The sequence below is a fragment of the Arachis stenosperma genome, chromosome 10 (assembly GCF_014773155.1).
Source record: "Arachis stenosperma cultivar V10309 chromosome 10, arast.V10309.gnm1.PFL2, whole genome shotgun sequence".
In the NCBI taxonomy this organism is placed as follows: domain Eukaryota; kingdom Viridiplantae; phylum Streptophyta; class Magnoliopsida; order Fabales; family Fabaceae; genus Arachis; species Arachis stenosperma.
In genome coordinates this window covers 127,573,822-127,601,806 of record NC_080386.1, presented here as the reverse complement: position 1 = coordinate 127,601,806, position 27,985 = coordinate 127,573,822, and the positions used below count along the sequence as shown (strand labels likewise).

At 31.8% G+C, this 27,985-nt stretch overlaps 1 protein-coding gene and 1 long non-coding RNA gene across 6 annotated transcripts; both read right to left on the bottom strand.

The window, feature by feature from the left end:
• Positions 1–1,282: 1,282 nt before the first annotated feature.
• On the bottom strand, positions 1,283–3,184 carry LOC130957685 (uncharacterized). The gene has a single exon (XM_057884529.1). It carries the CDS (start codon positions 3,182–3,184, stop codon positions 1,283–1,285), a length of 1,902 nt encoding a protein of 633 aa, XP_057740512.1.
• A 19,505-nt stretch (positions 3,185–22,689) lies between these two features.
• LOC130955223 (uncharacterized) lies at positions 22,690–27,531 on the bottom strand. Of its 5 annotated transcripts, XR_009076666.1 has the most exons (9): positions 26,673–27,528; positions 25,702–25,816; positions 25,440–25,555; positions 25,201–25,266; positions 24,829–24,929; positions 24,643–24,738; positions 24,426–24,539; positions 23,966–24,086; positions 22,690–22,985 (listed from the first exon to the last, which is right to left on the bottom strand). It is a non-coding gene; the product is annotated as an uncharacterized LOC130955223 (long non-coding RNA). The 5 variants fall into 5 exon arrangements; XR_009076664.1 differs by having other exon boundaries at positions 23,966–24,539; positions 26,673–27,531; XR_009076667.1 differs by having other exon boundaries at positions 23,966–24,539; positions 25,440–25,550; positions 26,673–27,531.
• Between the last annotated feature and the right edge of the window lie 454 nt (positions 27,532–27,985).

Genomic DNA, 27,985 nt, shown 5'->3' with positions numbered 1-27,985 from the left:
TCCGCAGAGACTTGCTGATAAAGTAAACTGGTTGTTGACCTTTCTCATCCTCTGTAACAAGAACAGAACTAATTGCTGTGTCAGTAATTGATAAATACAAATATAGAGTTTCGCCGACCTTAGGCTTTTGTAGTATAGGGGGTTTAGATAGAAATTGTTTTACACTTTGAAACGCAAGTTCACATTCCTCATCCCACTGAAAGGTCTTATTCTTCCGCAAGCACCGAAAAAAGTTGGCCGACTTTGCTGCTAGACATGGTAAAAATCTCGACAAAGCTGCTAATCTCCCTGTTAATCTTTGAACCTCTTTTATAGTTGTCGGACTCTTCATATCAAGGACTGCCTTACATTTTTCTGGATTTGCCTCAATTCCTCTGCTGGTGAGTATAAACCCAAGAAATTTTCCTCCTCGGACGCCGAAGGCACACTTTTCAGGATTGAGCCTCATATTGTAAGCTCGGATTTGGCCAAAAATTTCGGTAAGGTCGGTAATGTGGGATTTGCCTGTCTTTGTCTTAGCGACCATATCGTCCACGTATACCTCGATGTTTCGACCTATCTGTTGTTCAAATACTCTGTTCATCAGCCGCTGATATGTTGCCCCTGCATTCTTTAAACCAAAAGGCATTACGTTGTAACAATAATTACCATATTCGGTTATAAAGGCTGTTTTCTCTTGATCCGATGGATGCATGAGAATCTGATTATAACCGGAATATGCATCCATGAAACTTAATGCACCATAACCACAAGAATTATCCACTAAGGTATCAATGCATGGTAAAGGGTAGGCGTCTTTGGGGCAAGCCTTATTTAAGTCTGTAAAGTCGACGCACATGCGCCACTTACCATTACTTTTTCTTACCATTACGACATTGGCTAACCAAGTTGTGAATCTGATCTCACGGATGAACTGGGCGTCAATGAGCTTTTTGGCTTCAGTCATTGAGGCGAGTCTTTTCTCAATTCCGAGGTTCCTTTTTTTCTGAGATACTGGTCTGGCATCAGGGTTTATCGCAAGTTTGTGTGTGATCACCGACGGGTCGATGCCTGGCATATCTGCGGGGGTCCACGCGAAGAGGTCGGCATTCTGTCTTAAAAATTGGACGAGCTTATCCTTTTCCTCGCCTTTTGTGGATGCCCCAATAAAGGTGAACTTCATTGGATCATCTGCCAATAAAACCTTTGTTAGATCTTCATTTGGCATGGGACGATCTTCAAAATCAGCCCTGGGATCTAACTCGGCTAAGGTCGGTTGATCTGCGTGTATAGAGTTGATTTGTCACGCAGCCGTTCTTTTGATAGGCTTCAGGCTTGCGTTATAACAGTGCCGAGCTTCTTGGAGATCGCTGTGGACCGTGGCTATTACCTTATCCTGCACTGGAAACTTGACACAAAGGTGGACGGTAGATACTATTGCAGCAAATTTATTTAAAAAGGGCCTACCCAAAATGAGGTTATACGAGCTAAAACAGTCAACAACAAGGAATTGAATATCCTGTGTCTTAGAGAGCGGTTGTTCGCCTAGTGTGGCCTGCAGCCATACGGAACCCATAACGGGTACTCGTTCTCCTGAAAAACCTACAAGGTCTCCAATAGATGGCTGCAAAATGTTAGTACTCAGCTTCATTTTTTCAAATGTAGTAAAGAATAGAACGTCAGCACTACTTCCTGGGTCTAGGAGGACATTTCGAACAATTAGATCGCCTAGCTGAATAGAGATGACAACAGGGTCATCTAGGTTTGCATCTTTGCAAATAAAGTCGGTTGATCGGAAAGTCACTTCTGGGAGTTCTTGTGTTTGTTGTGGATTGTGGGTGGTATCCGCGAGCGCTAACATTGCTCTGTAAGTTCGCTTCCTTGCCGAGCTTGTGTTACCGCCCCCAGCATACCCTCCAGAGATACAATGGATTATGCCCCTAGGTTGAGCGGGGGCCTTTTCTTTGTCTTTTGCTGATGATGATTGCCCTACGAGAGGTTGTTCGGTGGTCGGCACCGCCCTTTTTTGAATGTGACCTGAGATAAATTTGTCAAGGTGGCCCTGTCTTGCTAGGCGTTCTAGTAGATCCTTTGCGATTACACACTCATCGGTCTTGTGACCATATTTTTTATGAAATGTGCAATACTTGGACTTATCAATATTCTTCGGCTCAGGGTAACTACCGGCTTTGCGAGGTGGCTTAATTAGCTTGGAATTTAATATTTCTTTGATGATGTCGTCTCGCTTGGTGTTGAACTGGGTATATGACTCGTAACGGGGCATTGGTCGGAAATTCCTTTTGGTCTCCCGGGGTTTATCTTCGTCCTTCGTAGTTGCTGACTTCTCTGCCTTCCGGGCCTGACGGAGTTCCTCAATATCTATCTGTCCTTTGGCTTTTTCCCTAAACTCGGCTAGAGTCTTGGGTTTAGCTACGGCAATGGCTTCCTGAAACTTTCCGGGGCGGAGGCCGCTTTTGATGGCATGCAAATGGACTTCTGGGTGGAGATCAGGGATTTTCATAGCTACCTTTGTAAAACGAGTAATGTAGTCCTTCAGACTTTCTTGTTGGCCCTGCTTGATAGTGGTTAGATAATCAGAATCATGTAAGTATATAGCTGATGCTGCAAAATGATCTTCGAATTGCTTCGCCAGCTCCTGGAATCGTGAGATGGAATCTACAGGCAAAGAGCAAAACCAGTCAAGTGCAGGGCCATCCAAAAAAGAAGGAAAACAACGACATAAAATCGGATCGGATGCACCGTTAACAATCATTATAGATCGGAATTTCTTTATGTGCTGTTTGGGGTCCCCTAAACTGTCGTAGGGGACTAAAGTTGTCGGCAGTGTGAATTGTCTGGGCAATTGAAAATTCATAATCTCCGCCGTAAATGGTCCGGCAGAGTTGTCAGGTTCTTGATCCTCATCTTCTGGCTGAGGTTCCTCGTTTCGGGGGTTGGTATTGTCGTCCTGGGGTGTCTCCGAGATATGGGTCGGCTCGGATTGGCGTTCATCGTGTCCATGTCGCTCCTGACGATCATCATTGTGTTCAAGACGAGCATTAATTAATTGCTGAATCTGCTGTTGCATTCTCTGATTCTCCTTCGCCATATGCTGGTTTGCTGCAGCCATACGTTGGTTTGCCTCCTGGACCTCCGTCACCATCCGGAGGAGCTCGGTCGGAGTGGGAGGAGGTGCATCAGCCATCGGCAAATGTTGGGATTTGGGAGGCCTTAAAAAAAATTCGGCCCCACGGTGGGCGCCAAATGTTCTTGCCTGGTCGAATCCGAGCTATAGCCTGTACTTCACCGGTAGCCGAGTAAACATCCAATTAGTCCGAGAATACACCCCGGCCGATTGGTATAGCAAGAAGAGGAGGAGGAGCACCTGCAAAAAGCACTCCGACGCTCAAGTTAATTAAGGAATAGATGATGAGTTATAATCTTGGAGAAGAGAAAATCTACCTTTTCAATTCCTGATAGCTTCCTCTTATAGCCAGGAGGCGAGGATAGCCGTTTCTTAGCATTAAGGAGGAATTAATCCTTTTTAGTACGTTACTTCAGAAAGATCGGTTATCTATACCAATATATAATGGGGATATGGAATTTTGGTATCCAATTCTTTCTTCCTATTTTACCCCTGTTCTCTCTTTATTAGAAACTGGCTTTATCCCACGACACGACAGAACTTAAAAACTGATTTCAATAAAAAAAACTGTTACTACGTACTTAATTTTTTTTATTTTATTCACTTTCAATAAAAAAAACTATTAATACGTACTCAATTTAAATACCGATTCATTTTCAATAACAAAATAACAGACGTCATAGTAACATAATTAATTGGTATTTCTATAACAAAATTAATTAAATTAATATACACTCTTATGCTTATTATTTAACTTAAAAAAATTACATATTACAGAGCATTCCTTAATAAAAAAATACAAAAAGTTACTAGAATTTGGTGTCCAATTTTTGTAGACTTCGTATATCCTTACATAATCTATTTCATAAAATAAATTTAGTGGACAAAATAATAATTTTTTAATATTCCATCTTTATCATATAATATATAAATAATTAAAAAATTAAAATAAACAATGTATTCATAAAACTAATAATAACAAATAGAATAAAGAGAAAAAAAATTAACATATTGCTTATTTTTTACCATGTGTATTTTTAAATTTGAGTGATTAAATATATTTTACAAAGTAATAACTCTGAAATGAAATTAAATTTAGTTCTAAATTATAAAAGGAAGTATTGAGTTCTCTTTAACTAAAACTTTTATTATAAAAATTTATTACAAAAAAAATATATTTATTTTTCAAATTAATGTAGATGCTTGAGATAAAATATTAAAAATAAAGAAAAAATATGCATTTGCATTCTTATATTAAAAAAATGAAGTCATTTTATATATAAAAATACTACATTATAAGATAATTACAAAAAGTTGTCAAACATAATAATTTTATTATCAAAATAGTATTTATATATTGTGTTAAATTAATGTAACATAATGATTTTTAATATACTTTAATTTATTTTTTTTGGTTTTTATTTTAATTTATATTTTCATATTTTAAAATTTGGTAATAATATATATTTTTATAATTTTAAAATAAAACCAGGAGAAATCTGGCCTAAATACAAACATAATGATAGAAGAAGAATACAAAAATATTGATATTTCATCTCATATATTTAAATACATGGCATAAATAAAAATTAATCCTTCTTACTATAAAATTATTGTCCATTTAAAAATTTAACAAATGCCAAAATTTGATCACGGTAAAATGGATCATAATTTTATAAAAAATCTAAATACTATATTAAATATTACAAACAGTGATTGGATAAATAATTTTCAAATTTTAAAATTAAAAATATAGATAATGCTTTACATATTTATATGAGTTACTGAATCAATTTTTATTGAATAACTATTTTAAATATTAATTATAAAAAAATGCTATTATATCAGCCAATGATAATAATCATGAGACACGTAACATTATTTATTATTAAAAAATATATTAATTTAATAATATTAAATATATAATAAATTTCTAATGTGAAATGTTAACATATAAACACATTAAATCTTAATACAGAAGATTAACAATCTTTTAAGATAATCTACAATATATTAAGTTTGTATTTTTTTTGTATACGTGTAGGTCAAGATAATCTTAATATACTAATTCAATGTCTCAATCAATCTCTTATAATGAACCATTTACAAACAATGCTAAAAGTCATGCAAATATGAATAGTTAGTACTCATTTACTTTACTTATATTTTTAATATTTTATCTTCATTGCATAATATTCATTTAAAATATTTTTTGTATTGAATAAATTAAGATGTTTGATATTGTACAATACTATATAAAATGCCTAATGTCAAACAAAATTATGAATTCTATAATAAAAAAAATAAAACAAATAATTAACAAATACTATAAATTTTAAATAGGCAATATATTCATAAGACTAATAATAACAGTAACTTTGTAATAAAATTTTGGTAACAACATATATCTTTTAAAATTAAATAGTAAAATTAGAAAAGATCTATCTTAAACACAAAACAACAACTATTAAAAAATAGTACAAAAATATGTTTTATTTTATCTCATGTATTTATTAATGTATTGTACAAATTATATGGATCCTTTTTATTATAGAATTTTTATCCAACTAAAAATTTAATAGATAGCAAAATTTGGTCATGGCAAAATGTGTTCTAATTTCTTAAAAAATATCAAAATATTATATTAAATATTACAAGTCAATAGGTAACTAAATTAAAAATTCTCAAATTAAAAACATAGATAACATTATATATATTTTTATGAGTTACCGGACAAATTTTTATTAAATAACTAATTTAAGTACAAACTAAAAAAAATGCTACTACAAATATTATTTAATGGCAATAACTGTAATACACATAACATCATTTAGTGATGAAAAATAAATCTTAATTAAATTACAGTAACTAAATAATAAGCCCTTGATTATAAAAAAACTTATCAAATTGAAATTTAATAATGTATGGAATATAACATAAACACAAAAAAAAAAAACAAAATAAAGTACGATGAATAAACTATTTTTTAAAAATATTTTCGCAATTTTAGCAGACAAAATCCTCATCATATCGTTATTTTGTCATAATAAATTTAAAAAATTAAGTTAAAATATTATAAATTAATAGACGGCATTCAAAACTTTTAAAGAAATACAATAGAAGCATTATGATTCTGAAAATACTTTTTGTAATTTTAGAATAGTTGAGAATAAAAATTTACTCTATCGAATATTTCACCTCATATATTACCTAAAATTTTAAACTATGACCATTTTATATTACCTATCTGTTGTGTGATTTTATAATGTAACATTTTAAAGTGTCTTATAGTAATTTTAGTTTCAACAAAATATGATATAAATAAGATCACGTCAATATTAAAATAAAAAAATCTAATAAATTTGAAAAGTAAATAATATATTAACAAAAAAAATAAAATTAATTTCTTAAAAATAATAGAAAAGCGGCTGAACAGACACGTTAGTGCCTGTTGAGCCGCTAGTGATCATAATATCAATACGTCGGTTACAAGAGTGATATCCGAGCTATAACTCTTCAGATGGTGTATAACAGCCATATCAGTACTATTTATATACTCTTATTATGATTAATTTTTATCAATATTAAACTAATAAAAAAATTTAAATAATTAATAATTATATAATTAAAATATTTTTTTCGATATAACTAACATATAATTTTTTTTATCAAAGATAGGAAACTTGAACCGACAATTTCTTACATGAATAGAGATAGACTATGCAATTTGAGATATAACTTATTGGCAACTAACATATAATTCTTTAACGTTACTGTTTACCTATTTTTAATTTATTTATTATAAAAATTTATGATTTAATTATTAATTATTTATTTTTTATTTAATTTCAGAGACATATTACCGCCTTATTCTTTGTATTAGCTTTAGGGTGTCTTCTACTTTATTTTTCGATTAGGATTATAATTTACATGACAAAGAGGTTTAAGGTTTTTTCTACAAAGAAACTTGTAGATACTTTTTTATTTTACATCAGTTACATTAAATACGATAAAATACGAAGATATTGTCCTTAGTTCTCTATTAAGTAAAATATGAACTATTTTTTATTTTTTTTTATTGTCTTTTTGTTTATAATATTTTTAAAAACTTCATGAGATGCTTTCTTGAAAAATTAAAAACATACTTAATTACAAAATTTTTGGAAAGCATACTAGATAGGTGACCGTATATTTATATTTTAACATCTATTTTATACTAATAAACTAATTTTAGTGTAAATATAATATAATTATTTTGTGATAAGCATATAAGTGATGTCCTTCAAAAAATTATTGAACATCTAATTTTTAACCTTATATACTTTTCATGTACTTCTACTATAATTAATTTTTATTAATATTAAATTAATAAAAAATAATCTAAGTAATTAATAAATATATAATTAAAATATTTTTTAAATATAATAATTATGATTTAATTATTAATTATTTTTTTTATTTGGATTAATCGCGGAACACGCAGTTGCTCCACTTGTTAAAAAAACACCACATTCACATAGGTTTTGGTGATTATTCATTTAGTGTACGGTTGTAGGAAGGTATGTTTCAGCTATTTGGATTTCATTTAGCGTTATTATTTATAGTTTTATAGTTTCATATTGGACAGTTTTATTCTTTCAGTTATTTTTTATTGAATTATATTTTGTAAATTATACGGTGACAATGAATGAAAAAAGTTTTTTTGCCCACATTTTTTTTTATTCTCTTCATAATATATTTAAATTGCATATGAGTGGTGCTCTTAGAAAATTTTTGAACATCTAATTTTCAATTTTATGTACTCTTTATGTGCTTCTACTATAATTAATTTCTATCAATATTAAACTAATAAAAAAATAATCTAAGTAATTAATAAATATATAATTAAATTTTTTTTTATATAACTATCAATATTTTTTTTCTTCTCAATGTAGAACTAATTTCATACTTTATTTCTCACACTTGTGACATCAATTAATAGATTTTTGTGATTATTCATTTAATGTACGGTTGAAGGAAGATATATTTCAACTATTTGGATTTCATTTAGCATTGTTATATATAGTTTTGTAGTTTCATATTGGACTATTTTTTTCTTATAGTTATTTCTTATTGAATTATATTTTATAAATTGTATAGACAATGAATGATAACAGTTTTTTCTCTCACCTTTTTCTTTTCTCCTCGTAATATATTTAAATTGCATATGAGTGGTACCCTTAAAAAAATTTTTGAAAATCTAATTTTCAACCGTATGTACTCTCTATGTACTCCTAATATAATTAATTTTTATCAATATTAAACTAATAAAAAATATATAGTAATTAATAAGTATATAATTAAAACCTTTTCATTAATATAACTATCAATATTTTTCTTTTCTCTCTAATGTGGGACTAATTTCATACATTATTCTCGCACTTATGACATTAAATAATAGGTTTTGGTGATTATTCATTTAGTGTACGGTTGTAGGAATATATGTTTCATCTATTTGTATTTTATTTAACGTTGTTATATATAATTTTGTAGTTTTATATTTGACTAGTTTTATTCTTCCAATTACTTCTCATTGAATTATATTTTGTAAATTGTACGATAACATTAAATGAAAGGAGTTTTCTCTCCCACACATTTTTTTTTTCTCCTCATAATATATTTAATTAGTTTCAATCAAATTAAATTTTTTTATTCTAATTATAGAAAAATTATCAACTTATATAAAGAGAAATTGTCGGTTTTAATATTATTTATTGGGCTACCATCAACTTTGATATTAATTGTTGAGCTACCTATTAAACCACTTTTTTATCTTAGTCCATAACAACAATAAAAAATCCAATACAACCTAAACTATCTAGACCTACCCCAACCTGTATTTTCCCAACTCACTCTCTCTTGTTCTCTTTCTCGCTCTCTCATGTTCCGAGTACCTAAAGAGTACCTAACACTAATTGAAAGTGTAGCCTATTCCTTTTTTTTCAAAGTTTGGTAAGGAGAGAAAGTGGTGAAAAAGTAAATAAAAAAGAAGTTAGAAATAATTTGAATTTTTTAGAGTAAAAAGATGGTTAACAGTAAAAGACGTTTAATATTTCAATTCAACCAAAATTTTTGAAACTTTAAGAGATTAATTTTATAAAGTTTATTCCAACTTCAAATTTTAAATAATTAGAAAAGAAGAACTAATTTATGGTTCTTTTAGATATTTATTTCATTTTGTACTATTTACATATGTATAAGACTTTCTAAATTTTACATATAATATTTAGATTCTTATGTATAATTTTATATTGTAACTTATGTAGTTCCTCTTTTACAACCAAAACTCTTCAGGTTAAATATATAATCTTTTATTTATGAAATGTTGAATTTAGTTATATAAATTGTTGTTTATTTATAGTTAATGAATTTTATTTTAAGAGAGGATGAAAAGACTATTTTAATTAATTTAAAAAGCTAAAAAAATCATTTTGAATATTATCTATATATCTTAACATGTCAATAAGACTTTTGTGTTAACGTGTTAATTTGGTATTTGATTTATGATTTTAAATTGAAGAACTTAAAATTTTCGGAAAGAACCACCTTTATTATCTCCGTAATTTTCTATTAGTGAGCTTTTTTTGAATGAAATTGCTGAAAACATTATTTATGGATGGATCTTACTAATAAGGTTATGTTTTCTAAACACACTCGTCATTATTATTTAAAATAGATATTTAAAAATTTTAATAAATATACTATAAAATATTAAAAGTTTAACCTTGTTTAAGCATTTAATTTAAAAGTTTGTATATTTAGTACTTTAACAAGTACAATACAACATTTGTTAGAAAATTTTTATTTAAAAAAATTAAATAAAACAAATATATATTAATAAAATTTAAATTAATTTAACTATTTTTTAAGAAATTTTTTTTTCATATTAGTAAATCTTAACAAATATTCGTGAAAATTTTGTATTATAAATCTTTTATATATTAGCCATATCAATTGTAAAATAAACTATTTTTTATTTTTTTAAATATTATCTTTTAGTTTGACGTTCTTCATGCAGCAATTTTTTTAGAATAAAACCCAAAATAGCCCCTGACAATTACTTTGAAAGACAACAAGACCCTTAATAAAAAAGAAATTCAACCCGCCCCTGACAATTACCTCGAAAGGACAACGAGGCCCCTGTGCCAAAAAAATCTAGGTTGTTTTTTTTTGCACAGGGACTAATCAGTCCTAAAAAAAAAATCAGGGGTCGGATTAGGTGTTTTTTTTCTTGGGGGTCTCGTTGTCCTTTCGAGGTAACTGTCAAGGGTCGGATGGGATATTCACTCATTTTTTTATAAACCGCTGCATTCACACCATTCAACATAAACTGTGACAGGATGTAGCGGTTTACATGCAATCTAATTTGTGGGAGGATGACACGGTTTATATATAATTGCTAAAGTTGCATTTACGTTTGGATATTTGAAAAGTTGTAATCTGGTAACGTATTTCTCCAAACAATTTAAATGAGTAAATTACCCTTTTTAAATTTTCATCTTCATCATTTGTTCTGATACATTTTTCTGCTCCTCTTTTTGGTGTCCTTCTCCTCTTTGTCTTCTATTGTTCTTTTCCTTTTTTCTGAGTGAAGCATGATGGATGTTAGTGATAAAAGTCAAGTAAATTAAAGCATAAATAACTCTAAATGTCTTAAATTCAAGTGTTGGAACAAATTTTACCAAAATTTCCAAATATTCTTGTACTTACTCCTTTGATTGTCTCTTTTAAAATCACGTTAGCAACACCAACATTTGGCAAGGGCGATTTGGCATTTTGTGGTTTTGTTCAGTACTTGTTGCTGTTGGTTAGTTGGTTGCCTTTGAAATTTTGAGGAGCAGCTAGTTTTTCTAATTTCAGATAAGGAGAAATAGCTAAGGAATTGTGACAATTTTTTACTCTGTTTAATTAATTTTTCTTCAAAATAAATACTAGTGTTTATATATGTATATGTAGCACTAGTCATCATCATCATAGAATGATTAGTAGCTAGAAGAGACTCAAACATGCTTTTTAATATTCTCTTATAAATATTTTACTAATAAAATATCATATTTATTTTGTAGAGATGAATGTTGTATGTGAATTAGAAGAAGAGTTTGTGAGAGGTAATGTAGTAAGCTTCTATTTTTCTACGACAAACAGAAGCTCTAGTTCCTCAAGCACATACCTACCTCCATTGATTCAAAATTGGAACTTCCTCAACCGCCAACCTTTGCCACTCTTGACGCCGCATCTTCCCACAAGAACCAGTGTGGCAAGATGTGCATCCTCTCAATCAACGGCGGTAGCACCGTGCGCCAAATCCTCGCCAGTAAAATCCTAGCCTACCTTGAAAATCCTCTCAAAAAGAAGTCTGGCGACGCCAATACCACAATCGCCGATTACTTCAATGTTGCCGCCGGTACTGGTGTCGGAGGCATCTTTATTGCTATGCTATTCGTCACTAAAGACCCAAACATTTGATTTTTGCCACCGAAGACACTTGGAGGCTGCTGGCCGAGCAAGGTTAATGGGGACCATTTGGGATTTGTTTATTTGAAAAAGAGAGAAACTTAGTTTGAAACTGCGTCTTTTTATTGCAATTAGACGTTAGACGTGAACGACGTCGTTTAGGCGGTTTAGCAAACTGCCAAGTTGGCACTTAATTGCACACATCAATAATGTTAAAATGGATTATGACATTTAGATTAACAAGGACTCACGTTTCTGAGAATGAGAGATATCTTTGGTCATTTTAAAAAGTAAAAAACTTAATTAAAGCGAGTTGAAATTTTCAAAGACCATTTTTTTCCAAAGTTAATTATATATTCATTTATACTTGTGAAAATGAATATACAAAAGATGAGGTCCTATTTGGATCGCCAATGAAAAGAAAAGGTTACCCATTAACCCATTACAAGCATCAAAACATGACAACCTGAACCTATCTACCGTAACAACTACCTTCCATTTCTCTTCCCAAATTCTTCAAGAAGTTCCACGACAGATGAATAGAGCACGTCAATGGAGAGATCCTTGACTTCAAAGGTATTAAGGTTTCGTGCTATCCAGTTATTTTAAGCGAGAATTATAGCAAGAGTAATGTTTTTCTTCCAATTGGATCTTCTCTTCAGCTCCTTCATAAGCTTCATCCGACACCTCCAGAAATGTTCAGAGCTATTAGAGGTAAGAAAATTTTCAAATTCAGCTTTCCTCCAAATTTCTCTTGCAAGCTTACAATCCAATATGCAATGATTTACCATTTCTCCGAATTCTTGGCACATCGGGCAGGCGTCCGCGATGGTTGGCAACCTACTGTGTAATCGGTGTCGGACAGGCAGACCATCATGGAGAGCTTTCCAGAGGAGGACTTTGATCTTTGGAGGACACCGAAGTTTCCACACGCTATTCCAGACTCTCTTCTCTTTGCGCACTTCTGGGAGCTGTTGGATTGGAGGGTGAGAAAGTTTGAAAGCAATACACTACCCAGAAGCCACCGAGTAGTGTCTGTTTCATTTCCACTTCCAAATAATGCTATCTTTCCCATCTTCTGAAATAGATGTTTGTAGGATCTCAGTAGCAATATCAGGTCTGAATATGGTTTTGACTAATTCTTCTTACCAATGTCTGGAATTGTTGATGAGCTTATTGACCCATACCTTGTTTGGATTGTGATTGTTTTGCTGGTAGTCTGAAATAGGATTAAACTTCCTTAGCCATGGATTTTTAAGTATCCTAATCTGATTGCCTCTTCCCACCTTCCATTCGATTCCTTCCTCCAGAATTCTCCTTCCGTGTAGTAAAATTCTCCAGGCCCATGATGGTTGCTGACCTGTTGGGGCTTGTAGAAAAGAAGAATATTTGAAATATCTACTTTTGTAGATTTTACTTATTAGGGACTCAGGCTTGGTAAGAATCCTCCAGCTTTGCTTGGCTAGCATAGATAAATTGAACGCTTTTAGATCCTTAAAACCTAGCCCCCCATACTTCTTCTCTCTACAAATTATATCCCATCTCACCTACTGTAGCCTCCTTTCTGAGCCTCTCTGACCCCACCAGAAACTCATAATCTTCTTTTATATTTTCTCAAGCAACGAATCAGGGAGCTTAAAACAGCTTAATGTATAGATAGGCACTGCAGTAGCTACCGCCTTCACTAAAACCTCTCTGCCACTAATGGATAAGAAAGATCTCTTCCATATTTGCAGCTTCCTTTCCACCTTTTTTTAATAACATTGAATATTTGCCTCTTAGATCTATGTACAACTATTGGAAATTCCAGGTAGTTATTCTGTCTACCCATATGTGAAATTTGTAGAGATTCAGCTAAGGCATCTCTAATCTGTGTTGGGGTATTTTTGCTAAAGAATACTAAAGACTTCGAGAAATTAATGAGTTGCCCACTAACTTTCCTATATTCTTCCAAAATCTTTAGCAATCTTTGGCATTCCTGCTCATTAGCTTTGCAAAATAGGATTGATTCATCTGCAAAGAATAAATGATTAATCGTATGACATCTATCATTGAGTTGTAGACCTGAGATCTCTCTCCTCTGTTCTCCTCTATGGAGCAGATGGGACAACAATTCTGCACAAAGAATGAAAAGATAGGGAGAAAGGGGATCGCCTTGCCTCAATCCCCTGCATAGTTTAAAGTAACCATAAGGTTGACCATCCACAATAACAGAGTATGACATAGTGGTAACACATTCCTTGATCCAATCAATCCATTTAGAGCAAAAGCCCAACTTCTCCATAACTTCTCAAACAAAACACCATTCAATCTGATCGTAAGCCTTGCTCATGTCAAGCTTCACTACCATTTCATGATCACCATGGTTCTTATTTTTCAAAAAATGCAGAAACTCGTGAGCTATTAGTATATTATCACTTATTAGGCGTCCTTTAATAAATGCACTCTAGTTAGCACTTATGATTTTATCCAAAATACCCTGCATTCTATGGACAAGAATTTTGGATATAATCTTATAGAGAACAGTGTTGAGGCTAATGGGGCGGACCTGGCTCATGGTTTCTATGCCTTGCATTTTTGAAATTAGGCAAATATGAGTGTGATTGAATGCCCTTAACATTCGACCTCCCGAGAAAAAGCTCTTAATAGCACTACATAGATCACCCTTAACAATCTCCCAGTAATGTTGATAAAATTTTGCAGTAAATCCATCATCTCCTGGGGCTGAGAAAGAATTAATAGAGAATGTAGCTTTCTTGATCTCTTCCTCCGAAACACTTCTAGTAAGTATTCAATTAGTATCATCATCAAATTTTCTCTCCAAAGATTGTAGTTCTGCCGAGAAAGTACTGAGGTTAGAAGAAATGAACAACTCCTTAAAGTACTCAGTGGTGATTTGGGCAATGCCTCCAGGATCTGTGCTGAAATTACCCAAGATGTCTTGTAGTCTGAAAATCTTGTTTTTTCGATTTCTACTTTGGAATTTAGCATGAAAGAATTTTGTGTTTTGGTCGCCCCATTTCAACCATTGAATTCTAGATTTTTCCTTTCAATACCTCTCCTCCTGTAAGTAGGCTTTAGCTAATTCTTCCTCTAACTGTAAAATAGTTGATCTTGTTGCCTCTGTCCTCTTCATTTTTTCCAATTTCAATTGATTTTTCAGATCAGAAATTAGCTTTTGCGAATTGGTAGAGCCGGACTTCTGTCATTCTTCCAAAACATGCCTGCATTTCTTCAGTTTAGAGAACAGTTTGAACATTAGAGAGCCATTAAATTCAGTCATCAATATTTTTTTCATCATATTGATAACTTCTTCACTGTCACACCATCTTTTCTGAAATCGGAATCTTCTTTTTGCCTTGTGCTTCTCCCTGTCCGCCAGTAACATCTAAGGGCAATTATCAGAGCCTGTATCATCTAAATGAAGGATTATTGCTCGTGGGTAATTTGCTCTGAAATGATGTGAAGAGATGCATCTATCCAATCGTTCCATAATTAGGTTGTCACCGTATTGTCTATTGCACCAAGTGAATTTTCTCCCTTCGAAATCCAAGTCCACCAAATCACCATCACTAATGAAGTTGTTAAAAAGCCTCTATTGATGAGGGCGACTTCATTCTTCCTCCCTTTTTCTCATGATAGGTGAAGATGGCATTGAAGTCACCTATCACAAGAAAGTAGGGGGCTAGCTATCATTTTAAGCTCAATAATTCTTCAGTATTGATTAAACTGAATGTTGTCATCACAATGTAAATGAACAACAACTACTTCCCATTTTTTTTTATTGGTAGGAACTGTCCACTCAAGAAAAAAAAAGAAATCATCACTAAAAAGAATTGAGACAACTGCATTATCTTTCTATGTCAGTACTAACCCACCAGATTGACCCCTAAGATCTACACAATATACCTGCTGAAAACCTGCGTTGTTGCATTGAGTTGTAACATTTGAGGTAGTATTTTTAGTTTCACATAAAAACATTATTTCGAGGAAATGAGATCTAAAGATTCTTTATATGTTGTGAACTGTCAGGGGATTTCTCATACCCCGACAGTTCCACATCATCATCTTTATGGGTCACTGGATGCCTATTGTAGGGTGGCACCCTCTCCCTCTTCAGCTTGCACCTTTTTCTCTGAGCATAATTTTTTCTGATTGGGTGGAACCCTTTCTCCTTGTGTACTCCTCTTAACTCCTGACACTTTAATAGGTTTTCTTGTTAGTTGCTTTAAGTTCTGTCTCTTGTTGGTAGATTGAGTAAGTTGTTGTCCTTGTTTTCCAAACATAAAGCATGTTGTTACTTTAATCCCCTTCGAATATCCCTTTTCGTCTCTTTCTTCAGCATTGTTTCTTTCTATTTCTGAGCCGGTATTAATTTGTGGAAAATAGTTTGCTGCTTGTGCCTTCTTTTGAACGATAGCATTGCTCATACTTCTTCTTCCTTACTACTCCCATCTCTTTCCCAAGACTACATTGATAGATTGGCCAGTCCCTTAATTAAGTTTACTGGAGTTGGCTTTTTGACCCTGTTGTGTGAGCTATCTTCCCCTTTAGGCAGATTAGTATTAGGATTATCCTTCGTAGCTCCCTCTCTTCATCCCGTCTGGTCGGCTTTCAACCAATTCCCCACTTTTCTTCTTCCACTTCTCCCTTCAACGAATCTTCAAATTAACAACTGCAAGCTCTTGTTTCATGTCCAATGAATCTACAATAATTGCAAAAGGTGCCGATCCGTTCATACTTGAGTGCAACTTTAAGTTGTTTATTTTTGGGACCAGCAAACTTGACGTATCTTCTAAGTGGTTTTGTTATGTCCAAATTTACTTAGATTTTAACAATACTATGCTCCTTGCTCCGAACATAGAAGATATCTGCATCTAATACCTATCCAAATGAGCCTCTTATCTTCCATCCTAATTCTTTAGTCTTGAATTGTTCTCGCAAATTCCAAATTTGTATCAATATTAGCACGTGGGCAAAATATATTTTTACAATATTCTCATCTTTCTTCCATCTCTGAAGATTCAGGATGTAGTTTTTAAAGAGTCAAGAGGCATCTCTCATTTCCAAAAGAAAATTGAAATATATTTTTTTCATGATCTACCACTTTAAAATTCTCTGATTGCCTTCATATAGAATATATAACAGCTTCTACAATACTACTTGAAAATTGTTTATCCGCCAAAAGTCTTCTAACTAAATTTTTTGTACAACGTTTAGTCCCAATTTGTACGTCTTTCTCATCAAAACAAATTATTGTATTTTCTTTCTCAAGTTGCAGCTTCGGTTCGCTAGCAGTGATAGCAACATTTGCTATTATGGTAATCAAGTTGGCACAATGACGTCAGATTATTCAAACAAATTGATTGATCACAAAAATTTTAGATATTAGAATTTTTCTATTAAATTTTAACACAGCACGTTAAATTTCAAAGGCACACTTTTCTCTAAATTTCAAAGACTATTTGAGGTATTACTTCAATATATATATATATATATATATATATATAGGGTAAAGTATATTTTCTGTCCTTAAAGTTTGATAAAAGTTTTAAAAATATCCCTAAGTTTTATTTTGTTTCAATTTTATTCCAAAAGTTTTCGATTTGTATCAAATATACCCCTGACGGCTAATTTTTTAAAAAATTTAAGACCAATTCAATAACAATTTCATAAGAACAACCCTCAACATAAGCAAATCAAGCATAATTTTCATGCATTATTATTAGATTGATCTTAAATTTTTTTAAAATTCAGCCGTCGAGGGTATATTTGATGCAAATCGAAAACTTTTGGGATAAAATTAAAACAAAATAAAACTTAGAGATATTTTTGAAATTTTTGCCAAACTTCAGGACAAAAAATGTACTTTACCCATATATATATATATAATCTTAGCTATTCAATTATTTAACACGTAAGATGAATTAGTTAACAAACTTATTGATGCACTGTTAGTAACAAAGCAAATAATAATTATTTGATGCATCTTGATAATGACCCCTATTTTTTTTTTGGGTTTAGCTAACTAATAATATCAGTTGTAACGACGCATATATTAAAATTATTATCGGTAAAAGTTTTAAAATTTTTTATTTTAATAAATCTATAATAAATATATTGAAAATTTAAAATTTATTTAGGTGTCATTAAGTTGTTTTAAAAAAATATTTTTAACAAAAATATATTTTTTTATTTTTTGACATATTTAATAAATTTTTAATAGTAAAAAAAATATTAAAAATATAAAAAAAATTTTAAAAAATTATAATTGATATCTTTTTAAAAATATTTTTTTTGCTTAAAAAAATATTTTTAACATAATAAATAAATAAAAATATTTTTATATTATTGTACTCAAACATAATTAATAAATAAAAGATATTTTTATATGAGATATCTAAAGTTTAAACATAAAATTACTTTTATATTTTTTTAAAAAGGTCTTTTAAAAAGTAATCACTTAAATTTTTTTTTTAAAGTTTAACCAAACAAACTCTTGATCTTTGTATATTTCTATAAAACAATTTCAGTTGATAACCTTGACCTGTATCTTGCTAAACTTTTTTTATTTTTCCTTTAGTCCAACAAATTATTGCATTGATTAGCTAACTTTAACGAATGATATACACCAAATAAAAACTTAAACCAATGATATAGGAGCCATCAGCCATCGGACTTTCTCCAAATAGAAGTGATGATTGGGCATGTCAATATATAATCAATTGTAATTATTTTTTTAAAAAAAAATCAATTGTAATTACATTAGAAGAAAGGAACTATGCAAAATGCAGAAAATTGATTGTGGATCGAGCATGTGAATTTAGGCACTAGTTTTAAGCAGGAAGGATACTGTGCCAAGGAGAATTTAAAACAATGTAAAGACTTCACAAAAATATACTTTGTCGATAACTAAAGTCAGCATTTGATAAAGTTCTGTTTTTCCAAAAGTAATTTTTAGGTTTTAATTTTGGTGAAAACTCAGGTATAGTCAATTTCACGTGAAATTAATAACTGAGAGTCGTTAGATGAAAATTTAGTAAAATAAATTTAGTTAAATTATTTAACAATTCTCAGTTATTAACTTCATGTGAAATTGACTGTATTTAAGTTTTTACTTTTAATTTTTTAATATAGTTTTTGAAAAGTTACAGTACTATGTATGTTTGATAAATCAAAATAAAAGTATTAATTTAGGTTGGTCAGATTCTTAATTGACTTAATTCACTGATACAATTAAGTAAGTGTTATAAATTTAAATTTTGTCTTGGTTGGATATACACTACAAGAAAACAGCTCTATTGTCATGCTTTTAAAGCGTCGCAAAAAGCTGAAAAAAAGTGGCGATAACTTTTCACCACGTTTTTTGAGCTACCGGCATGCTTTTGAAAGGGTCACATCTGCAAGGGTGCCAGTTTCTTTATCGCCACGCTTTTGGTGATCTATCGCTACGCTTTCTTTTTTGCCACGCTTTTTACAGATTACCACGTTTAAAAGCGTGGCCGTATGTGAGAGATATGACCACACTTTATATATCGCCATGCTTTTAAAGCATATCAATAGAGAGATATGGCCACGCTTTCAAAGCGTGGCGATAGCGAGGGATATAGCCACGTTTTTAAAGCGTGGCGATAGCGAGGATACAACCACGCTTTTAAAGCGTGGCAATAGCCTTATCAAATTAAAAAAAAAATATTTTTCTAATTTTACCTTCATCGCTGCACAATATAAATTTTCAGTTCTTTTTTATTACCAAACCTATAAATGTAGCATGCAATTTTTATTACAAGGCAAATCAAATAGTAATTAGTAACATATAATTTTTGCTATAATTATTTTATACATTAAAAAACAAATACTCAAATACAATATAAATTTCGAGTTTAAAACTTTGATTTCTCAACAAGTAAGCCCATTATTTTTCAATATTTTAGCAACAATTACCATTAAGACAACTGTCTTCAGCACTAGGATATAGGAAAAAGGGTTAAATTCTAAAGGAAAAACTACCAAAAGTACCCATGAAGTTTACGAACGCTGACAAAAGTACCCATAAACTATGGAAATTAATGTTGTACTCTTGAAAGATGGATTTCGTATAACAAAAGTATCCAAATCCTAAATTTGTGTTGATTTTTTAATAAAATTCCCAAACTACCCCACCCTTACCCCATTCTATCGTCACTCCTCTCTCAAAAACCCTCATAGAGTCTTCTCCCTTTCACTCTTAAGGTGACTACAACACCTTCATTACGCGCCTTTGACCCAACCTAAGGAGAATATCGCCATGATGCACCTGTTGTAGCCGAGGAGAACGTCATCGTGGCGCGTCTGACCCAGCAGAGGAGAATACCATCGTCGTACGCCTGAGAAGAGAGAGGGGTCGTGGTGCTCTTGCATGCAGGAAGAGGGTTCGGTAAAGAGAAATCAAAGAAGAAAGGGAGGTGGCGCTGTGGATGGAGGTTCTGCCATTGACGATGTTACAGCCGGTGAAAAAAAAGGTATTTCTTTTTTTTTAAACATTTTTTATTTTATTTTTTTCTTTTCAGAAATTGATTTAGTTACTACTAAAATGATATTGTTCTATTTTTTTAAATCTGCTTCTATTTTTTATGAAGGCTGAGATTGATTTACAGAAGATCAAGTTTATGGCTACTTCTACTTCTGATTTTTGCTGAAATAAATTTCAAATTTGATGAATGGATTTATTAGTTTTTTATGGTTGATGGCTATTTCTACTTCTAGTTTTGCTAAAGTGAATTGAAATTGGATGAATGAATTTGAAAATTTTTATATGTTGAGTATTTTTTGGTGTTTGATTGATTTGGTTTGGGTATGGATTGTAAACTTATGAATGAATCGGTTGAAGTCCGATCCTCCACCACCACCACCACCATTGATTTCGGTCTGGTTTGTTGTAGGAGTAGTTTCGGACTCCATGGCAAAGGTTGGTGCAGATTGGGTTATGAAAGGTTGAAAAAGTGAGTTGAGGTTGAGTGTAGGGTAGTTTAGGAATTTTATTAAAAAATCAACAAAAATTTAGGATTTGGATACTTTTGTCATACGGAATCTATCTTTCATGGGTACAGCGTTAATTTCCTTAGTTTATGGGTACTTTTGTCAGCATTCGTAAACTTCATGAGTACTTTTGGTAGTTTTTCCAATTCTAAAATTAAAAACTGAAAAAAAAAATACAGAAATAATACAACTTAACCCTAAATTTTTCGCTATTCCTTCTTCTTCTAGATCTCTCAAACTTCCTTCTCTTAAATCGTACATAAGGCTTGGTACGGCTATGAGAAACACCAGGCCAAGAGCAGGACCAAAGTGTTTCGCAACTTTTCTGGAGTTCTTTAGACTTCTAAGATGGACCTACATTCATACAATAATATATAAACCAAATTAACCATCTAAAAACTATCACGTTAACATTTCCAAACTCATCCTATCATAATGCATAGTACCATTATAATTCACAACCAATATATACTTGGTTTTATGTGATTCATTCAATCAAACGGTATAAATATTGTTTCAAATTATAGTAGTATTTTTTTAATATATAGCTAACATATATTTTCTTTATTTTATTAATTAAAAAAAGTCTATGTGCATAGTTAATTATAAGGTGAATGTTACTATACCCTCTCTAAAATAATATGTAAGTTATTCTTCTGATGTGTCACATTCTAATTCGATGTTTATTTTTAATACATTTGTTATATATTTATTAAAATATTAATTTAAAATTTTTCTTATATTAACTAAATTTTAAACTAAAATATTGATATGACAAATTAAAAATAGAAACACAAATTAGTGTCACCGTGAAAATTTTTAATTTGAAAAGTTTATCGTAAGTAGATCTTTCAATTTAAAAATTTATTCTATACAATTTGGTTTCGAATTATATGAAAAAAAGGAAGAAATTGAAATACTTTATATATTGTTTTTTAAAAATTAATGTAGCTAGTTTGCAATTATTTTTTATGAAGGTCTGGATTTTTATTTAATTTTAGTTAGAAATCAGAGATTTTGTGTAAAAAATAAATGTGTAATATATAACATTATTTTTCAAATATTTTGTTAAATTTTCAACAAATTTTAATGACCCGAAATTAATTTCTTAATTTTTATTTTATTAGATAAATTAGTCATCCAACAAATTCTACTAAAAATTTAAAATAAATAAATACCCGTTAGAATATGATACATTAGAGAGGATAACTTACATGTTATTTTAGAGAGGGTAAGATAGCATTTACCATCCCGGTGCTTCCATTGAAAGAGCATCAAGATTTAAGTTATGAATCCTCAAAATTCTGCACATAAATTTACCAATCGAAATCCTACCTACTATGATCTCCTCAAACTCATGGTTTGTTTAATTTGAGTACTGAACAGTGAACACCAATTTACATGTGCTACTATGATTAACTTTTCCCTTGCATCGTTGCATGTCAAAACACTACAAGAAAAATACCCATTCAGGTACACTTGAAAAGTGTAGCCAAAAGTGAAAAAAATGATGCCTTAGGCTACGACAACGCTTTCTGGGCTACGGCTACGCTTTTTAGGGTGATTCCTATTCGGCCGTTGCCTATTCTCAAAGGCTACGCTTTTCTGCACCAAGGACTACGCTTTTGGCGTTTGGAAATAGGCTACGCTTTTCAAGTGATGCTATCCAGGACCAAAGGCTACGCTTTTCAGCTTCCATTTTCGCTAAAATAGGCTACGCTTTTCAACGCTACTGCATCACCTATAAAGCGTAGCCACATTGTATACCATAGCTACTTTTTATAAGTGTAGCCTTAGGTCCCTCTTTTTTTTTGTATACTATAGCTACTGTATATAAGTATAGCCTTAGGTCTCGATTTTATATATATATATATATATATATATATATATATAGAATTTTCTAATAATTATTAACACAACATAATAGTTAATAATATGATTATATGTATAATAATTCTGTATTTTTATTTAAATGAGTTGAATATTATAACATAAAAATAAATACATAATTATACTAAATAATTTCTTTAAATAATATCAAAATAACCATAATATCACTTAGAATTTACTATTAATAATAATATCAAAGCTGACACTTCTGTTTCTGACTGTGAAAGTAGAGAACTTAAAATGAATATACAAATATACAAGCGAAACAAATTTGCTACACACATGACAAGTATTTACAATTTCTTTTGAATTTCGGAGATAAGTCACCACAGTTTGAAGACCAGCATCACCAAATGTATCTGCACTACTACTTCCAAATGATATACCAGCAGCATTGTACTCCTTCTTTGCCTTCCGACCGAATATGCAAAGCTTCAAGATGGCTATGAAGTATTTTATTCTGAAGGAGGTTGATGACATCAATCACACAAGTAATTTGAAAGAAACCAATGCAATAAAATATAAAGAATAAAAACAGTTCACACTATGTGGGCTTGCCACAAGGAAGAAACAGTGTTACTGCCTACTATCAAATACAGTTTATGGACATGCTGTTTAAATTGCATTACAATGTGAATTATTTCTTTTATATTTTGAGTTGAAGATAAAGAGAAAATACAGAGTAGGAGGAAGAGGTCATTTGTATAACCAAAAAAAGAAAAAAATCAAACAAAAGACAAACTCTCACACAATTACCGGCAGTGGTACAGACTGCACCTTGACAGTGATTAACTAGACTTGCTAACTGTAACTGATCTCAGGTTGCAAACTGCAACCAACACTCACCAAAGATACCAAATAAATTAACAGTCTTGTAAATAATGAATTCCTTATATACACATCAATGGACCACAATTTTTTAATGTGTTGGGTAGACAACAGTTTAATACTAAACAATAAGAGCAAGTTAGGACACAATAATTCAACAAGAACACTGAAGGATAACTGAATAAGGCATCAGTCAAACTAAACGGGTGAAAAGAAAACCTGCTCATTTATTTCATCATATTTCTTCTTAGTGCAAAGAAACTGACAAATGCAACAGTAAACCACGTGGCTTATAGGGAAATCCTAGTGCAGGAAGAAATGAAAAATCCAACTGAACTAGTACTATTAAAGAATCACTAGACACACTGCAAGTTTCACACTGCTAGTATAGCATTAACAAAAACAGCATCCATTTCACCCTATCATCATGGTTACATATTTACACAATCAAACCCATAATATCCAAATAACCAATCACATGAAAAAGAAAAAGTTAGCTCTTTTCATTGCCTTGGACTCTGCATTATTAAGATGGCATTTGAAATACTAACATCAGAAACATCAGAAAACACTTCTCCAAAAGGACTTTGTACAACAGCAACAAAGGCATACCTTGGGATAACTGGAGCAAGAACAAGTGCAGGATTTTGGGAGAATGCAGCAGTTTCCGAAGTCGCAGCTACCTTGGCAGCATTTTGATTCAAGACAAGAGCTACTGAAATAGCTCATCCTCCTCCATTCAGGACAGTACAAAATGTTGTGATAACAAAGCAGCATCTTTTAATCAGTTATTGCAGGTTAAAGATAATAGGAATAATAACTGCAGCACTACCGAGCTTCATAGTATTTTGTTTCCTTTTAATGAACTAAATAGTGCTAACAAGGGAAAAAATTGCTAACATTTCCTATCATTTTATATTAACTTTGCCTATTAAAGTAGTTTTCTGTGCAGAAACATTAGACTTGCTTACCGGTCTTTGTATAATTAATGAGTTGTACAGAAACATTAGAATAATCTCCTTTCACTCCTAATATTATATTGAATTATAAGCCAAATTATGAAGATCATTACCCAAAGTTCCATTCAGAACATATGTAGGGACCAATTCGGAGATTAACATAAAGTCCAGCTTGCTGCACTACCTTGATGAACTTAACTAAGTTTGTACCTATCCTCGAAATAATACTGAAATATTTTGTAAGCAAAAGTATATTAGTTTTAATTTCTTTCCAATTCTTTTACAAATGAAAGAATAAAAACCCTGCAATTTTTTTGGAAAGTGAATTACTTTTCCTGGAGAAGGTTCATGGCCATTCCAAAACATATAGATTTGAATAACATCCAACCCTCCCTCTTTAGCTTTTTGAATAAGCTCTGGCCACATCTACATGCATTCCCCCATCAATGAACAATGAGAAAATACAATTAAAAAGAATGATTAATAAAAGAAAAATATAATTAAGAAAGAAAGTACCTGAGGTGTGCTTTTGGCGTAGTGTATAGAACCAGAAAATAGAATCTTTCTCTGCCCATTAACAACAATTGCTTTGTGATCATATGTAACAGAAGCTGTCACTGCATGAACCCAGCACAAACATAACACCATTACACAAAGCTTCTTCCCACTCATTACCAAACTCTCCATTTTCTCTTCTCTTATCAACACATTCAAACTGAAAACAAAACTTGAAAAGCTATTTCTTTTTCTATTTTTTTTTTTTGAGATTGAGAGGCTTTAACTATGGCATAGAGTCAAAATATTACAAGGAAATTAGAAAAATCTTCATATATGCATATCAATTTCTGTGTATAAGCCAAATTCATCTTAAAAATAAAATTTATGTACCTGTAACTGATTTGTCTGAGTAATCAACCTCTCGAGAATGCTCATCAAATACCACATTTTCCAAGACTGCCAATCACACCAAATAAAAGATTAAATCAAAATGCATTTCTCAATTTTCACTAGTCCAAAGTATAATTTGACAATCCACCATTCAATCTCTTTCATATCTATGCTTAAATTTTCTAAAGTGTCTCTTCAACTAATCCTAAGGCCATTAAAAAGTGATCAAATAAGATTACCTGTGCCAAATCTGATTGCATTCCAATCCTAAGATACACTTTTTAAGATATTTTCCTCATTCCTACCAGATGCCAGAATAAGAAGATGAAGCATATGCTACAGTCACTTGACTATGCTATCCAAGCCCACATCATGGCACCAAGGAATTCCGAATGAAATAATTACATTACATTTAGCTTGAAAAAACATCTTGAAAGATATCAAAAGAATAACTGAAGAAAAAATAAAAATGGATTGATAAACAACAGTCATGGTAACAACCTGCTCATATACACTCAAAATTTTTGAAACTCATGGCAGCATGGTTTGGCTTCCCATTTCTTCTTAGAATTTCTTGCTCTGTCGCTGAACAAACCAAAACCTCCAACCACTTTTCCTGGAATAAAAGAAAAAATCAAACAATAATACAGACATAAAATATGAGAGAAGAGGGGAAACGACACAAGCGAGTCATATTGCTGAAGCTGCATCTCTGAATAAAGATGGTTGAAAAGTGAGTATTGACTACTAAAAACATAAATAGCAGGATGACATAGAATGATCTAGTGACAAAAAGTTTTACTTTTGGTCATCTCCTAACCTACATGAAAGCAATTTCATTCTGTAAAACCAGTGTGTTAAAGAGATATTCTCATAATCTTGACCATAGCATACCTTGAAGTATATTTCAAGTTCAAATGATGGATTAGTAAAAGGGAAATAAGTATTCACTCAGCGCATTTCCACAGAACCTAAAATTAATAACAAATTTAACTCCATGGGACAGAGAAAAGAGAAGATGAAAAAATATTAAAGATAATCAGTTTGCAAGTTGGCTTAAAAGGACTATCACTTGTTCACATCTAGGCTACTTCAAGTATACTTTCTAGCAGATTCTACCTTGTTTTTCCATTAGTACAATAATATGAGTATATGACCATCCTAAAAAACATCGTATTTCTAATTTCATGTTGAAAGGGGTTTTCTTTCTGCTCAGAAATTATGAATGAGCAATCCCAATAATTTTATGATTACTTGAACATTGTAATCAAACATGTCAAAATTTGTTGTTCCCAAAACTCCAAACTGAGAACCCTAAAATACCACGCATCTTCATCAACAACAGCATGCATGTTATCAAATCACAGTTCACAAATCCATATTTCACAGATTAAAACCCCCAAATTAAAACCCCTAAAATTGGAACCCTAAACCTCTGAAATTTCATAACCAAATAGAAATCAATACAATACCTATTCAATGATGTGAGCACAGAGAAGATGATGATGAGAAGCACGGAGATGACGATGGTTAGGGCGGCACAGCGACGATTAGAGCAGAACGGCGAAGAAGAGCGATGGTCAGTGCAGTGGTGACAATGGCAAAGGTGATGAGTGTCGATGGTGAACGGTGAGCAATGACTGGCGGTGAGTGGTGAGCTAGTGAGCTGGCCAGTGCACGATGTGGTGATTGGTGAGTGGTGATTGGTGGTGAGTGGTGACTGGGTGGCGACGGTCAACAGCGACGGTGAGAAGGCGAAGGTGATGAGTGTCGTAGGTGATGAGTATTGAAGGTGAGAATGGCGAAGGTGAGGGTTGTGCGCCAAAGGGTTGGCGAAGGTGAGGGTTACAGGTTACTCACTTACTCGAATTGATGAAGGTGCAGTAGCTTAGTGTGCGTGTGTGCTTTTGGAAGGAAAGGGGAATAAAAAATTCACCAAGTGTTTAGAATTTGGCCTTATATACATCAGGCATCACTTTTGAAGCGCACCCAAAATATAATAAATAGGTCACTCTTTAAAAATGTTGTCTTTGATATAAAAAGTGAATCCATAGATATCAACCTACGGTTACGCTTTATAAGTGATTTCTATAATACCTAAGGCTACACTTTTTAAATGATGCCACAATTGTGTATCCTTTTCTCTTATAAAAAAGAAACACAGAGAAAAGCGTAGCCTATTCTATTCTATGAATAGGCTACGCTTTTTAAATGTAGCTTAAAAAAAGTGTGGCTGAATGGGTATTTTTCTTGTAGTGAAATGAAGTTACAAGCTCAAAGGAACTTAAGTGATCATAATGCAAATAAAATCATGCAAGTTAAGTAGTGGGTAATGTGTGCTTTACAAAATTTAATTTACTACCAAAGCATTAAGACATGAACTAATGCTTTATAGATAGATACATATGGAGTGGTTAGGGTGTCCCTTTTGGTAAACCGGTACATGGTGTCATTTTTTGATTAGAAAAGAACTCAAAACCTGACCCTACCTTTCTTGCTTGCTTCAAACTCATCTAATTCCAGGCAGAGACAAAAGAGACAAGCAAGGCCATCATAAAGAGGCTGATCACAAAATTTGGTGGAAAGTTCCATGAAAAGACAAAAATTACCTAATATGAACATTGAACAAAGTGGTCACAACACCAAGAATGTAATTTAGTACTGCCTTTTGATGAAAGTCACTTTCGAGTTTTGATATGCATAGATTAAATAATTCCTTATATTGGTTAAATATTGGACAAATGCTAGAAAACTAGACTTTTTTTTATTTGATGCATAATAGTTT

Bases quoted from the DNA above. Each gene is read 5' to 3' on its own strand.
- LOC130957685 (XM_057884529.1), bottom strand. From the start codon at position 3,184: ATGGCTGATGCACCTCCTCCCACTCCGACCGAGCTCCTCCGGATGGTG.